The following is a 16238-nucleotide window of genomic DNA, read 5'->3' as shown; positions in this document are numbered from 1 at the left end:
ATTGTATCCAGAGCGCAGCTTTGTGCTATATCCATGGAAACAATGATAAACAGCCCTGGTGATATAAATACCGGGATAAGAAGCACAGAGTCTGGAAAGATCAATGTATTTAGAAAAACTTGGAGGAGAATATACACCAGACAGCAAAGTTACCTGAAGGTGGAGATCACTTTACAGCCAGAGTGTTACATGAACTGATAATGACTCATCAGTGTTATATTACTGTGTATTATAGTGTAATAATGTCATCAGCCCCAGGAATGACTCAGCTCATCCATGGTCTCTGCTACACAGCGACATACGGTACCCGGGGAGCCTGGAGCTGCGCGGCTACACAGATACATACGGTACTCGGAGTTCCGGGATCACTGCTGAGTCTTCCGTCTGCACCGTAATGTCCGGAGACCCCGGGAGGAGGAGCCAGAGCCCGGTGCCCGGATCACCCCAGCAGGTAACTGCCCGTTCATGTGTATATCATATATATATATATATATATATATATATATATATATATACACTGTGTATACACTGACAGCTCTGTATATATATATATATATATCTCCACATACACACACTGCCCCCATACAGTATATAATAATAATCCCTCTCCCTCCACATACACACACTGACCCCCCCATGTATATATCATTATATATATATACACTGTGTATACACTGACAGCTCTGTGTATATATATATATATATATATATATATATATATATATTTATATATATATTTATCCCTCTCCCTCTCCCTCCACATACACACACTGACCCCCCCATGTATATATCATTATATATATATACTGTGTATACACTGACAGACATACACCGCCCCCCCCGTACTGTATATAATAATGTGTGTACACTGACAGCTCTGTATATATATATATATATATATATATATATATATATATATATATATATATCCCTCACCCTCCACATACACACACTGCCCCCCCCCGCCCATGTATATATCATTATATATACTGTGTATATAGTGACAGCTCCTGTATTTTTTTCTCTCCCTCTCTCTCTCTACCTCTCCCAGTGTATACACTGCCCTCCCCCCCAATCTGTATATAATAATTTGTGTGCACTGACAGCCATATATATATATATATCTCCACATACACACACTGCCCCCATACAGTATATAACAATGTGTGTACATGACAACCCTTATATAGAGATAGAGATATATATATATATATATATATATATATATATATATATATATATATATATATATATGTGTGTGTGTGTGTGTACAGTCTATACACTGATATTATGACCTATATTGTATAACTGTATATATAATGTGGGTACTGACAGCCCCTGTATAGAGATAGACGTACTGTATATATACATGCACTGCCCCCTATATATCTATATGTCCCATATATACACAGATTATATATATATATATATATATATATATATATATATATATATATATATATACACACACTGTATACACATTCACAGCCCCCTATATAGATACAGATGTACTTTGTGTATACAGTGTAAGCCCCTATAGATATGTATGTATTATATACACTGACAACCTGTATAGATGTATGCAGTATGTGTACACTGACAGATCCCTATAGATATATGTACAGTGTACACACCTACTGCCTCTATATGTACTGCTTATATAAGGACAGCCCATAGATACTGTATATAATTACAATACACAGACATATACAGACTATTGGGGAGATTAGACGTCTCCGGAACATCCACGAGACGCCTCACGGCGGAGATTTGACAGAAAACTCCACTCAGGGCACGAGGCAGAATGAGCAGATTCCCATCTACCTGCCGGCAACGTGCGCAGCGCGATGTCCACGTATCACATAACTGTCTGATCCATGATTCATCCTCGCTGGTGATATATCAATAAATGATTATATGAGTCACTAGTTTTATCAGATTGTTCTATGGTGTAATCGGTGCTGAACGTTCACAGTGCGCTGTAACCACAACAGCCAATCAGAGCTTTGCTTATATTAGTCCTCCTTCAGGCTGATGGACGCTTAGTGCTGGCTGGTTGCCATGGGTTACTGCACATTGCATCATGTCAGTAAATCACCCCTACAATAGCTGTACACCTATACTGTGTTCACATTGATGCTCTGTCCTGTGTGCCGCAGAGTATCGCGCAGCCACGGAGGGTAAAACATGCTGCAAACACCATCATCAGGCTCCACGTTAATGTACATGTAGCCTATAGGTCAGGTTATAAGGGGGCTCCCGCTAGCTCATCAGATCACGGTGCTGTACTCTCAGCCTCCTGCAGTCCAGTAATAGTTACTGTGTGATTTCTACCACACTAGAAGGTAAATATCTGACATTACATTGGTATATACAGAGTTGTTTTATAATAACTGTATTATTGTCTCCAGTCATTTCAGTGAAGGATTCGGAGCCCCCTGCCTCAACCCCGATGCCGACCCCCGAAATGCAAGACCCCAGTAACCCGCGCCGGCTCCTGGGCCAGATCCGCTGCGTTCTGGAGTCTATTGACTGCTTGCGCCGCGCTCAGCCGCTCCCTGAAGCGCTGTGTTATGTTCCCGGAGAAGTGCAGTACAAGATCTGCAAGGACCTCAGCTCCTCGTCCTCCCCCCGCTCCCTCCTGACCGTGTGGGAGGCCCCAGGGTACTCGAAACAGAACCTTAAAAAGCTTTCCCGCGCCACTGTCGAAGTCCGAAAAGGAAGCTGTATCAGGGCGACGGGGGAGGAGTACGGAAACGCCAACGGCCTCTGGGTGAAGCTGAGTAAGGTGAGAACTGATGACAACTTGCACTTACAGGAGATAGAGCGAAAACACCCCCCCTGCGGGTGTTCTTGTCGAGCAGGTGCCCCTCCCCCACACACCATTAACATGAATGGGAAGTTTATGAGGTAGGGGCGTACTGGGGAAGATTGTTGTGTTGGACCGTTGTCACCACCAGGATCTAGAGGTATCTGACTAATGGCGCTTGTATGTTTTCAAGGGATTATCCTTTATTAATGATTTAGGTGCCTTGAACCTGCCCTCCAGCAACATGTACTAAGTACAGACATTTGTTTATATAATGTGTCAGACAGGTGACCTGGGGATCCAGACCACGCACCCCCACAGGGGGTTTAGAAGAACCTAGATAACAGAAAGTTTGTCGACCTTGTCAGATCCGAGTCCTCCAGGGATGGGGTCAGGACTGGCCTTAAGCTCAATGTATTTCTACCCTCTTGATGCAGACGTTGGGGCCGTGTTTGGTCTCCTGCTCACACTGGAATTGCTCCTTGGGACCTGAACCTTGTTCCCATTTCTCTGCACGTTGCTCCTTTGCAGCCCCTCCATCAGTCCCCTTTACCATCATGTTATAGGAAGTCTAAGAGCTTGCAGCAGATTGTCTCCGACTGATCACATGAGATATTCAGCCCACAGGATAGCCCACACTACACACTCATTTAAATACTGTGCAGGAAGTGTGAAAGTGATATGGAGAGGCAGGTATATGACTGATATTCTCCAGAATGATGTGTCTGTGTTAATAACATTTTGTACTATTAATGTGACAGGTAAACTTTAAATATTATGTCATTCTGTAGTGTGACAGGTTTACCCGGCCCAGGGGCCTCCAGCTGGACGGCTCTTCTGCAGAATAATAACGTTGTAATTAAATAATTTCTAAGCTGCCGCCATGTTCTGTGTGATTGTCTTCTACGCAGGAGCAGATGGATGAATACAGAAGCAGCTGTGACCTGGCGGAGGGATGGGTACTACTCTGCAGACAAGAAGAGGGGGGTGACAAGCTGGTTCCTGTGGAGTCCCCCGATAAGACCACCAGACAACAGCAGTTATTTGGGGTTGATTACAAGCCAGTCAGCAGGTATTTGTTATCCGTGATGACGACAGGGGGCCTGGGAGGAGTAAACCATTATCCCCAGCCGTCTGCACATCCCTGGGAAGAGCACTTTTATCACACAGACAATTACTGAGCTGCTGCTGACTTTCACTTACCGCCTGCAGGTGGGAGGAGGTTGTGGACGCCACGTACTCCATGCGTTTGGGCAGGAAACCCAGAAGTACCGTTCCGGACGCGGAGGCTGTACAGAAACTACGGTAATAATTCAGTGACCTTTGACCTGTGGTTATGGACGCCAATCGCCCCCACCCGAGGAGCACTTAATGCTGAATAAGAAATACCCGTTGCTCTTCTTTTTATAAAGAGACACCTTCAGTTAGGGACACCCACCTTTCTGACATCCTCCATTTTGTCGTAGCCACCTGTATGCTCACTTTCCATGTATCTCCGCTCTGAATGGGACAATAGCTTTACTTTACATTTTACCTCTATAGTTCTTCCAGAATAATAGCCAGATATATGACCCACTATAGAGAATACTGGTACCCCCCAGTTTCTCCTGAATGACACCCTGTATATTAGGAGATATCGTTATAACCACAATACTGCAGACGGATCCCAGGGCACGTGATAAAGCTGTTTCCCTGTCCGCAGGTTTGTCCCTCCCGCCTGGACCTACGAGTGCGACGAAGATTTGGTTCACTTCCTGTATGAACACCTGGGGAAAGAGGACGAGAGTTTGGGGAACATGAAGCAGTTTGTGGAGAGTATTAATGTGTCCTCGGCCACGGTATGACGTGGGATGGAACGGGGGTGTTAATCTGATCGTCAACGTGTCGCATATAAGCTGCACTTTATAAGTTATTATTGCTCTATGAACTGTTGGGTTACATGGGAGACCATGAATTGACCTTTGTCTCTCACTATATTGTATCTCTGCTGGGAAATCTCCCAATTATATCCCAAAAACAGATTATCCAAACTAAACCGTCCACATGTAGCGAACAGCGGGAAAAACCGAGTCGTGTGGATTTAATTTAACAGTCTGGAGCTGCTCCCTACATGTGATATATCCAGAATTATTCCCAGGAAACCACATCTGATAGTGATGGCTGTAATTATAGAAACAGTCTGAAAGAACAGTCCATTAATAACGTTTTTAGGCTTTGTGGAACTTAATCTTATTATCGGTTAAGTGTGTTTGTATGAGCTGTCAGTGCTCCCACGTAGCATAGCGAAAGAAAGATGGACAAACGTGTTTAGATGCATCTGGTTCTTTACAGATCGCTTGTAGCTCCGACGCCTCCGTAATGACCCATAGAACGGCCTGTGTGACAATGTTTAATGTTGTAGTCACAAAATCGAAATCTAAACAAAACAAATAAAATGCACAAATTTCAATAGATTGCATTTACTGTGGGTGCAGTGGGACCTCAGCGTCATACAGTCAGTGCTGGGATTGTCGGGTGGAAGTTTCCCCCAGGTGTGTGGAGAGAATTCCACCTTCCTACAACTTTAGCAGCTCCCTTTCATTACTTTAAACACTTATTAGTTAAGCGATAAGCTTTTTGTTACATTGATCGTATTGCGCTTGCGCCTATGTGCCGACCTCTCCGCTAATGCCACCATCTTGCACCATTGTGTGTCTGGAGGGTAGGGGGGGGCGAGTTAGATTTTGCACGTCCGTTGCTGTAAATAAAACGGTTTGTGAGTTTTATTGGTTGGATCAGAGGCTGAATGATGCATTTTGTCATCACAGGAAGAAAATAACCTCTCCTGTCTGACTGACGGCTACCATGACACTTACTGGGAGAGCGACGGGTCCCACGGACAGCACTGGATCCAGCTGCACATGAAGGAAGGCACCATCGTCAAGTAGGGGATCCCTGTGATCAGTCTATCTGTTCCTCCCCTCACTGACAGCCAGTGGTACAGTCCACACTGTGACCTTCAGTCCCCGATACTGACCTCATTGTCCCATCACTTTTATTATTAGACAGTCGCCCCCCAGATTATCCCCTCTCTGCTCCCAGCTGAGATAGATTATCACTGGAAATTACAGACTAGAGGGAGGGATCTCCATTGTCTGTGTAACTACAAATCCCAGCATGCTGACGGGGCATGTTGGGCTCTGTAGTTCCACAGACAATTTCATTACTGTCGGACTGAGCTGTGTTGGTTTGTGATATTAGATGTTACAATGTAGATTATGATACCTTTAGAGTGTAAGCTCTCCGTCTCCCCTGGTGCCCACAGGAAGCTGCTATTGACAGTGGACTCTACAGACGAGAACTACATGCCCAAGAGGGTCATGGTGTACGGGGGCGAAAGAGACAACCTGAAGAAACTTAACGATGTCCTCATAGAGGAGTGAGTATGGGGGAGTGAGTATGGCAGCGCAGTGGGGGGGAGGGGGAGTGAGTATGGGTAGTGGCGGAGGAGTAAGTATGGCAGCGCAGTGGGGGGAGTATGGGGGGCGGGGGAGTGAGTGTGGGGGTCAGGGAGTGAGGATGGCAGCGGGGGAGTGAGGATCGTTGCGCAGTTGGAGAGCACCATAAAAGTAACATAACAATTTAATGTCTCGCTAACTATCTTATATTAAATCAAAAACAATCCCATCCCTGTATGTGGATCACTTATACCACAGACTGTGAGAATGTTTCTCCTCCATGTCTGAGCGTTACCATAATAATAATACAGATGATTGTGATCCGTCCTCTCCTCCCGGCAGTAATCTGATCGGAGACGTTTGTGTCCTGGAAGATATGACCTCTCCCCATCCGCTCATCGAGATCCGGATCACAGAGTGTTTTGGTGAGTGGCCGGACAATGTCACCTCTCCTCCATAGTTAGCTGAATCTGAGGACTAGATTGGAGGAGGTGGGGGGGAGGGGGGATATGAGTCCATCCAGTCCCCTCACTGGATGTATCCAAACAGCCTCTAGAATGTGAAAATCAAGTAACAATTCAACGTTTGTATAAGCGAGTTCATATAGTTCACTAAATAGCGCCACCTAGCGACCAAATTGTCAGAAACAATTGTTGAAAGATACAATCACATCTCTCAGATTCTGGAATTCAAATTGTTTTTTTCAGCAAAAAGATTTTCACAGATTTATATAATTGTAAAAAATAGTTTTCATGTCCAGTGACCATTTAACTTTGACACCAGATACATTGTGTCTGTTCTTATACCCAAGAATGAGAATATTGTTTTTTTTTCTTTGCTTTTTTAAAAAACTTTTTTTTGTTGTTCACTGAGAGAATCAGTGGTACTGCTGTTTTTTGGGAGTACCCTCGTTATTAAGGGCTATTTATTTCATAGCTATATGTCCTGTCGCCACTGTTTAATGTTACTGAAAGACACAGGGAGGAGCATCAAAGTAATAATTCTGTAATAGTGGACTCTCCGTGGTATCATGTTGTAATGTGGAGTCTGTGTCTGTTGTTCTATAATGGTTTCCATAAATTTAATGCAAAAGGACAAATTGCTTCTCCAATATCTCAGTACGGATTTAATTCCTCATTTCAGCGTCAGGATGCGGCTTTGTGTCCTAAGCACCTCCACTAACTTGTGCTTCCCTCCCTGCTCCTGTAGATGAAGGAATCGATGTCAGAATACGGGGGATAAAGATTAAATCCTCCAGGGAGAGAGATTTGGGGCTCACAGCAGAAATGTTTCATCCCCCCAACCTGGTTCGATATCCGCGTCTAGAAGCTATCGATCCAGACGTCCTTTACCGGAGAGCTATGGTGATCCAGAGGTCAGTAACCACCGCATGCCCCCAAGACTCCAATCACCGAATCTGGTTGGGGGTAATATGATATAAATTTGTGGCCTGTGTGCCTCTGTCCCTTTAGCTAGGACACGCCTTCCCGTCTCCTGACAGATGGAGGCGATCAGGTGGTCATAAATAACCAAAGCAGAATCGTTTCATCCTCTGTAATTGTTGCTCAGATGTTTTCCTTGGAAGTGGAAGATGAAGCGTTTTATACAATCCTCTGTCTGGGGTTCTGTTTTCGTGCGGCCGCCGTGTTTGACAATCGTCCTCTTACTTACAGATTTGTCAAGCTGCTAGATAGCACCCTCCATCACCTGGTTCCAGCCTGGGACCACAGCGTTGGTACGTTCAACCAACTTAAGGTGAGAGATTGGTGCCCGGGTGGCTTCATCAGATAATGTACAGGTCCGATATAGTATATTATAATTGATATTAATGTTCGGGAGTTTGTCGCCCTTTATAGTACATTAAACAGTTCCTGCTGTTGTCCAAACGTCGCTCTCCACTCATCACTCAGTGTCTGAAGGACTCGGAGACCATTAAACCCAACTTCATGCCCCGTCTGTACATTAACCGGCGTCTGGCTGTGGAGCATCGGGACAACCCGACTCTAGACCCTACCTACAAGAAGACCGTCTTCAGCCAGGTACCTGGGAGACCCCCGACTGGGGCAGTTAATACAGGAAAATATCGTACACAGAGCAGCAGATGCCGTCAGCGAAGCGTTAACGTATAGAAGTAATAAAGTTTGTTGTATAACAAGATGCAAATCACTCAACCATTAGCTGCCAATCCCGTAAAACTCTTATTGATGTATGCAAATTAGATTAATGAAAGCCTATATCTGATTGGTTGTTTCAAGCAGTCTAAAAATATTTGTAACAAAGTTACTAGTGAGATGTATAAGTGACAGTTCTATATATCTGAGTTCCATATAATTAATATTACACTACAGCCGCTGCTGTCTATATTCTGCATAATACATTGGGGGACATTTATGAAAATTGGCACAAAAAGAAAAGGGTTGTGTTTACTTCTAGCAGCCAATCAGATATCTGCTTTAATATTCTCATGAAGACAAAACCCCCTTTTATCCTAATGTCCCCCATTGTCCTCACAAGCGCTCGGCAGCAACAATAATGTTTGTCAGTAAACGGTTGATGTCTTTGTTCTCTGCCTTTAGGTGTACGAAGGTCTGAAACCCACCGATAAAGCAGAGAAGCCCCTGGACTACAGGTGGGTCTAAATGATGTTCTTAGTCCAGGAAAGTGTAAAAAACACGGCGAAAACATACGTGATTACATTCACAGACATGATTTAATATGACATCATACGCTTCTGCAGCTAGGGATTCTGGGAAACGACAGTTTAATGTCCATGCTGTAATAAAGTTGTATCCGGGGGGTACGGAGTGTTATAAATATCTTGTCTCGTAAATCTGCTAATTAGAGGATTATGACTATTCTTTGTCGTGTTTTGTAACCTGGTTGTGTTGACGTTTGACTTCCTAGGTGGCCGGTACGATACGACCAGTGGTGGGAGTGTAAATTCATCGCTGAGGGAATCATTGATCAAGGTACATGGAAATCTTTCTATGTGTAATGTACAGTACACAGAGCGATCAGCGGTCGGATAGATCCATTCTCCAGGTTATCTGGCTGTTTTCCCCGGAGCTGGGAGCGATTAGCGGGAACAGCGCAGTCCGCGTTATAATGACCGGGATTTACCATTCTTTCTCTCTTTCAACGCTTTGCGTGATTCTTGCGCTTAGGCGGAGGTTTCCGAGAGAGTCTGGCCGATATGTCGGAGGAGCTGTGCCCAAGTTCGGCTGACACTCCCGTGCCGCTACCATTCTTTGTGCGCACATCCAACCAGGTGAGTCCGTACTTTCCAGCACTATGTTCAAACAAAATGCCTATAAATAAAATAAAATATGTTTTCCCTGTTGATAATAAGATTTGCAAATGATTGTTACTAACTGCTGCCATCTGGTAGAAAAACAAGCAGATGTTAAAGTTGTTTATAACCTATCTACATGTGAGCTGGAGAATTAATATGACATGAATGAAGTGAGTTTGAAGAGATAGTGGTCTCTTGTGTTGCCCTCCTATCCCTGTTCCACACATATCCCTTATATATGAGTCCAGGTCTGTTCTAGCGGTGATACAATGTTGCAGCGCTCTGTGCAGCAGAGATCAGGCCACAGATAATAAGTAACGTTGCTCATTAGAAGAGGTGTGAGAGGCCTCTATGTACTAATAATGGTGATACCGAATAGACCAGTAAATGTCGCCTTTCTCACCGGTCCAGGTGTGAATGTGTTTCTCTCTCTCTCTCTGCTACAGGGAAACGGCACCGGAGAAGCGCGAGATATGTACGTCCCAAACCCGTCCTGCAGGGACCTGGCCAAGTACGAGTGGATCGGGCAGCTGATGGGCGCAGCGCTGAGGGGGAAGGAGTTCCTGGTATTAATCTCTGTTGTCTCATCACTTTATTCACTTACTGTAGATCTGTCCTGATCTAAGGCGGCCTCCTGCCCTCACCTCATCTACTCTACTCACTCCCCACTCGCCCCTTACTCTCTACTCAGTCCCTTACTCACTCCTCACTCGCCCCTTACTCTCTACTCAGTCCCTTACTCACTCCCCACTCGCCCCTTACTCTCTACTCAGTCCCTTACTCACTCCTCACTCGCCCCTTACTCTCTACTCAGTCCCTTACTCACTCCTCACTCGCCCCTTACTCTCTACTCAGTCCCTTACTCACTCCTCACTCGCCCCTTACTCTCTACTCAGTCCCTTACTCACTCCTCACTCGCCCCTTACTCTCTACTCAGTCCCTTACTCACTCCTCACTCGCCCCTTACTCTCTACTCAGTCCCTTACTCACTCCCCACTCGCCCCTTACTCTCTACTCAGTCCCTTACTCACTCCCCACTCGCCCCTTACTCTCTACTCAGTCCCTTACTCACTCCTGACTGACATGACTTAAATTCTAAATGTAAGATAAACAACCACATCTCGCCCCCAGTGGGCAGCGTCTGTCTCCTCTCGCTGCCGCCATCTATACTGACCCCACTGTGCCCGCAGGTCCTGGCGTTACCCGGCCTGGTGTGGAAACAGCTGACCGGAGAGGAAATCAGTTGGAGTAAAGATTTCCTGGCTGTAGATTCTCTGCTAGTGAGTTCCCTGTTTTATTCTGAGTATAACTAGGTGCAAGTCTTGTGTATATATTGTGTGTGTCTTGTGTACATTGTGTATATATTGTGTGTGTCTTGTGTACATTGTGTATATATTGTGCGTGTCGTGTGTACATTGTGTATATATTGTGCGTGTCGTGTGTACATTGTGTATATATATTATGTGTCTTCCATGTAGTGTTGTGTATAAATCCCCATCTATATTTCCGGATCTCCCTGTTGTGTGAGCTCAGACAGGGATCTCCCCAGTCCCTGTCCTGCTGACGCCGCTCTGTCTCTATCACCAGGTGAAGCTGTTGGAGATGATGGAGCTGATGGATAAGGACACGTTTCAGTTTAAGTTTGGCGAAGAGCTGACGTACACGACGGTGCTGAGCGACCAGCGGATGGTGGAGCTGGTGCCGGGCGGCAGCGCGATCTCTGTGCGCTACGAGGAGCGGCTGGAATTCATCCGCATGGTGCAGAAAGCGCGTCTGGAGGAGAGCAAGGAGCAGGTGGGACGCTGGGAGTATGTAGCTTTATGTATACACTATATAAGATATTGGTAGACTTCCCTCTAAGGATATTATGGAACTACAGATCCCAGCATGTTATTCCAGCCTGCTGAGACTTGTAGTTCTACAAAATTGCATGGTAACAAACCTGTGAGGTTATGTTGCAACCACAGACAGGGACAGGGGTCCTCACGGGGGAAATACTGAAAGAGGATCGAATGTATGAATTGTATTGTGTAATATTGGTCCTGCCTCTCCCCACCTTACCTTGGCTCCGCCTCTTCCCACACCTCACTTTGGCTCCGCCTCTCCCCACTTTGGCTCCGCCTCTCCCCACTTTGGCTCCGCCTCTCCCCACCTCACCTTGGCTCCGCCTCTCCTCACCTTACTGTGGCTCCACCTCTCCCCATCTCACGGGCGCCCATCTTGGTTTGTCTCTCAGGTGGAAGCGATCCAGGCTGGGCTGCTGAAGGTTATCCCTCAGGCCGTGCTGGATCTTCTCACCTGGCAGGAGCTGGAGAAGAGGGTGTCTGGGGACCCCGAGATCTCTGTGGCAGCCCTGAAAAAACTCAGTAAGTACAAGGAGGCGTTATCAGTAATATATATATTAATATTTCTTCTACAGCCACAAATTCATGTATATATTCTGTTCTACCTGCTCCTCCCCAATCCTGACACCCCTCACCCTGCTCCTCCCCCTCTAACGGGCGGCATTTCCTCTACAGCCAGGTTCGAGGATTTGGAAGCAACGGACGTCCGAGTTCAATATTTCTGGGAGGCCCTGAACAACTTCACAAATGGTGAGCGGCCTCCGTGTGTGTATGTGTGTGTGTGTGTGTGTGTGTGTGTATGTATGTGTGTGTGTATGTGTGTATGTGTGTATATATATATATATATATGTATGTATGTGTATATATATGTGTGTGTGTGTGTGTGTGTGTGTGTATATATATATATATATATATGTGTGTGTGTGTGTGTGTGTGTATGTATGTGTGTGTGTATGTGTGTATGTGTGTATATATATATATATGTGTGTGTGTGTGTATGTGTGTATATATATATATATATATATATGTATATATATATATATATATATATATATATATATATATATATATATATATATGTATGTATGTGTATATATATGTATGTATGTGTATATATGTGTATATATGTGTGTGTGTGTGTGTGTGTGTGTGGTTTATATATATATATATATATGTGTGTGTGTGTGTGTATTTGTGTGTGTGTGTATGTATATATATATAAATTTACTTATTTATTATGACATCTATGTTTGCCTCGGTCACAGTACACACAGTACACACAGTACACACAGTACACACAGTACACACACGTTCCCTGTACTACAGGACAGATCTATGGGTTATACTCACCGTCACTGACTGGTACAATGTGATGTAATAAATGTTTTTCTCAGCTGATATAAATCATATAATTTTACCCTCGGCTGTGATTCATTATGTTACATCTACAGGAGATATTGATCCTGTTCGGAGGGGCGGGGAGATCAGGGGGATATGGGGGGCGGGGGGATATGGGGGGTGGGGAGATCAGGGGGATATGGGGGGTGGGGAGCAGGCGGCGGGGGGATCAGGGGGGTGGGGAGCGGGGGGGGCGGGGAGATCAGGGGGATATGGGGGGTGGGGAGCAGGCGGGGGGGGAGATCAGGGGGATATGGGGGGAGGGGGGGAGGTCAGGGGGATATGGGGGGGAGGTCAGGGGGATATGGGGGGTGGGGAGCAGGCGGGGGGGGGGGGTCACACTTAGGGTCTCACTAATAACACGTCTCACCCTGCAGAGGATCGCAGCCGCTTCCTGAGATTTGTCACAGGGCGCAGTCGTCTCCCAGCGCCGATCTGCATCTATCCAGATAAATCGGGGTGAGTACACGCCTTGGAACGGGGTCACGTTATATTGTATTAATAATGTAGCACAATCCTTGTTGAACCAGCTGTGGTGAGTGATGAGCTCTATAATCCCAGAGCGGCTCCGGTATCTGTGTGTCCCGGGATCCCGTCTCCCTTCCCCCAATAACATTTCTTCTTGTCTGCAGCTCCGACACCACAGATTCCCTCCCGGAGTCATCAACCTGCTCTAGCACCTTGTACCTGCCAAACTACCCCAGGTAAGTGTCTCCGACGCCCCCGCATGACTCTATCATCTGCTCGTGTTTATTAATCCCGCTGCCATGTGATTGGTATTCTGTCTTCTAGCGCCAAGATCTGCGAGGAGAAGCTGCGCTACGCTGCGTACAACTGCGTGGCCATAGACACAGACATGAGTCCCTGGGAGGAATGAGGATCTTTCACCCTGAATCATTATTTTGCGGCCTCCTCTATGAACGCTGCGTCCAGCGCAGGAAGACCAGAGTCTGCATCACGTTTGCTGTATAGACGGTTAATGTTATTATGATTTTATGTGGCTCCAATACTTGAAATAGAAGAACTGTATATAGCGGCTTGTGGTGGAGGTATTTACTGACTGAATGATGGGTGGCAGCCGCGGGGGGCTCGCAGGTTGGTCTCCCCACCGACCTACAGTTCTCGGCACCCCCCCGTTTCATCAATCCGGACATCGCTGCTGCAGCTTACTGGTTATTAATATATATATGATCAGTATATCACATATAGATATGAGGATCATACTAGTAATACGGCCCCCCATAGTCACTGTACCCCCTCTACAATGATTATAATGTTGGCAGCACGCTGCCGCTCAGACCCAGAGAGACCAGACGGGGTCAGTAACCGCGCCCAGAAGATGGAGCCAGCGATATAGCGGATTATAGGTCCGGAATGATTCATTCTTTAGTTGGCTCAATAACATGAAACCCACTGGTGCCAAAATCTCCTGTAAAGGCCTGGAAACCGGTCTGAGAATGGCGCCAATTGTTTCCAGTGACCTCATATTCGCACTTGTGGTCGGGAGCGCGGTAGCGGCTCTTTTTTTGGACGCTGCCTGATCTATTACTGGCTTTGTCCTGTATCCTCCCTGTCTACAACCTAGTAAACTTGATCACCTTTCACATTCAGTGTCCCTGGTGTTTGCTGGACGGCGGTGGGTAACCAGGCTAAGGGATATTTAAGTACTTGGTAGAACGATATCCAGAAACGTGCAGCGATAGCGTCAGATCCGTTCTGTCACCGACTGATGAGACCTTGGATCACTGTCTATTCTGTGTAATTCTACCACATGACGTTGTTTTCTGTGTATAATCAACGGTCATGATAAAGTCTGATAGGAATCCATGTGGGGTCATCAGCTTAGCGCAGCTTTAACTTTAAGAGCGTTTACTTTTGCGATCACCTAACGGCCGGATATTTGGTCCTGCACGTTTTTGGGGAGATTCGTCGCAGATCGATGGCAACCAAGTGTCCGGATCTGTAATTATCCTGATTGGTTAATTATTTGTAATAAATCATGGATGGAAAAATGACCCTTTGAAACATCAACTTGTAAGAACATTTGTTATTGTCTTTATGGATTCGGCCTCTGAGACTTTCCCCAGGTTAAGTCTCCTCCTGTTTGGAGTATAAACGTCACATATGGAAAACATTTCCATGTAATTCTTCCTGTGAGCTGCGTGTATATGTACATGCAGCGTCTCACCAGCAGAGGGAGCCAGACACTGAGAAATGGTTTATACCACATGTGTCCAGATTTATTTTATTTTGGCCCCTGGAAATCTGTAAAGTACACGGTGGAGGCATCCATAGTGTGGGCTATAGCAAAATGTCTGCGAATGCAGCCAATCAGCTCATTAGGAACCAGAGACCCCACTTTGGACCCAATGCCACAGTGACATCACCTGTTCCTAGTGGATTGATAGACTGAATTCTTATTATTGGTGCAAAGCACAAAATGTCTCCCTCCATAGGGCGTAGGAAACCGGCACATTTTATTTTGTATTGAGTCATTTCCTTTTATTCAGCTGCTGGGACGTCTGCAGGACCAGGATGATATAACTGTGTTACTGCATTTATCACACAGACGTACGGGGTATTCAGAGCTAGCTATGCAGAAGGGCAATTGCTCAGCACCATGACCCTCTACCCTTCAGTCCCGCCTCTTCCCCTAGGCCCCGCCTCTACAGCTAAGTCCCACCTCTTTTTATTTTAACACAGGTGATGCTTTAATCATCAGTAATGTCAGCTTGCAGACATCACAATTAAGGGGTTTTGCGGGCAGATAATTTGGTATATATCTCCCGTTCCATCTTTCAACAGCGAGTTATCACTGGTTTTATACGCAGCGTTGATCCCCAAGCCGCGGTGTGTCAGCTCTTTGGGTAAAATTTGGGTTGTTTTGTATTTATTTTATTCCTCATTATAAATAACATTTATTTCAGCTGCTTTACAAACACTCAGTAATATACAAGGATATTAAAACATGTTTAGAAAATGTAAAATGTGTCGTGTGGTTCTGAATTGCGGCCACAACCTGTGAATTGTGTGTGAAGGAACCGTAATATACAGGGGAGGGCTGGCAATATACAGGGGGGGGGGGGGCAAGACTCAACTCAGCAGCCTATTTTAAAGGAAAAAACGCAGGTGACCCAGCCCAAGGTAGTCCACTATAGGTATATATGTGCCCCTGGTAATATATGTGTGGTTGGGGGGATACAGAATGAAGAGACGCCAGGTCCCCTGGTGTCTGACCGTAGGTGGTTCGTGAGCTCTCGGTTTCATCAATTTATTTATTGGCCTGAATTACATCATGTAAGTCCACAATTTGACATTCGGGTTGGTTCTAACCCAGGGCCCATTATATAGCCCCAGGGGTATTGTATACTAACTCCATAAAATGGTATTTCTTTATTTAACTACCATCAGGACAGGATCTGTATTATATACCGGTCACCATGGGGGGGTCACATGGA

The 16238-nt window shown here is 45.6% G+C and overlaps 1 protein-coding gene across 2 annotated transcripts; it reads left to right on the top strand.

Moving 5' to 3' along the window:
- The first annotated feature begins 334 nt into the window (after positions 1–334).
- Positions 335–15760, top strand: HECTD3 (HECT domain E3 ubiquitin protein ligase 3). Of its 2 annotated transcripts, none has more exons than XM_075181623.1 (22): positions 335–451; positions 2412–2788; positions 3727–3881; positions 4022–4114; positions 4512–4647; positions 5617–5732; positions 6114–6227; positions 6589–6671; positions 7456–7621; positions 7920–8001; positions 8103–8285; positions 8823–8875; positions 9151–9215; positions 9411–9514; positions 9985–10104; positions 10729–10818; positions 11126–11332; positions 11775–11904; positions 12058–12132; positions 13158–13239; positions 13413–13484; positions 13573–15760. In XM_075181623.1, exons 2-22 carry the CDS (start codon positions 2453–2455, stop codon positions 13655–13657), a joined length of 2547 nt encoding a protein of 848 aa, XP_075037724.1. In that variant the 5' UTR covers positions 335–451; positions 2412–2452; the 3' UTR covers positions 13658–15760. The 2 variants fall into 2 exon arrangements, with proteins under 2 accessions (XP_075037724.1, XP_075037723.1); XM_075181622.1 differs by having other exon boundaries at positions 3721–3881.
- The last annotated feature ends 478 nt before the right edge of the window (positions 15761–16238 follow it).

Source organism: Mixophyes fleayi, chromosome 8 (assembly GCF_038048845.1).
Source record: "Mixophyes fleayi isolate aMixFle1 chromosome 8, aMixFle1.hap1, whole genome shotgun sequence".
NCBI lineage: Eukaryota > Metazoa > Chordata > Amphibia > Anura > Limnodynastidae > Mixophyes > Mixophyes fleayi.
The sequence above is the reverse complement of the archived record's forward strand: the minus strand, read 5'-3'. Positions and strand labels throughout refer to the sequence as shown.

Excerpts from the sequence above, each read along its gene's own strand:
- HECTD3 (XM_075181622.1), top strand. The coding sequence starts at position 2,453 with ATGCCGACCCCCGAAATGCAAGACCCCAGTAACCCGCGCCGGCTCCTG. Across the intron at positions 8,002-8,102 it reads GTACGTTCAACCAACTTAAG|TACATTAAACAGTTCCTGCT; the intron begins GTGAGAGATTGG and ends CGCCCTTTATAG. Across the intron at positions 10,819-11,125 it reads TGGCTGTAGATTCTCTGCTA|GTGAAGCTGTTGGAGATGAT; the intron begins GTGAGTTCCCTG and ends CTCTATCACCAG.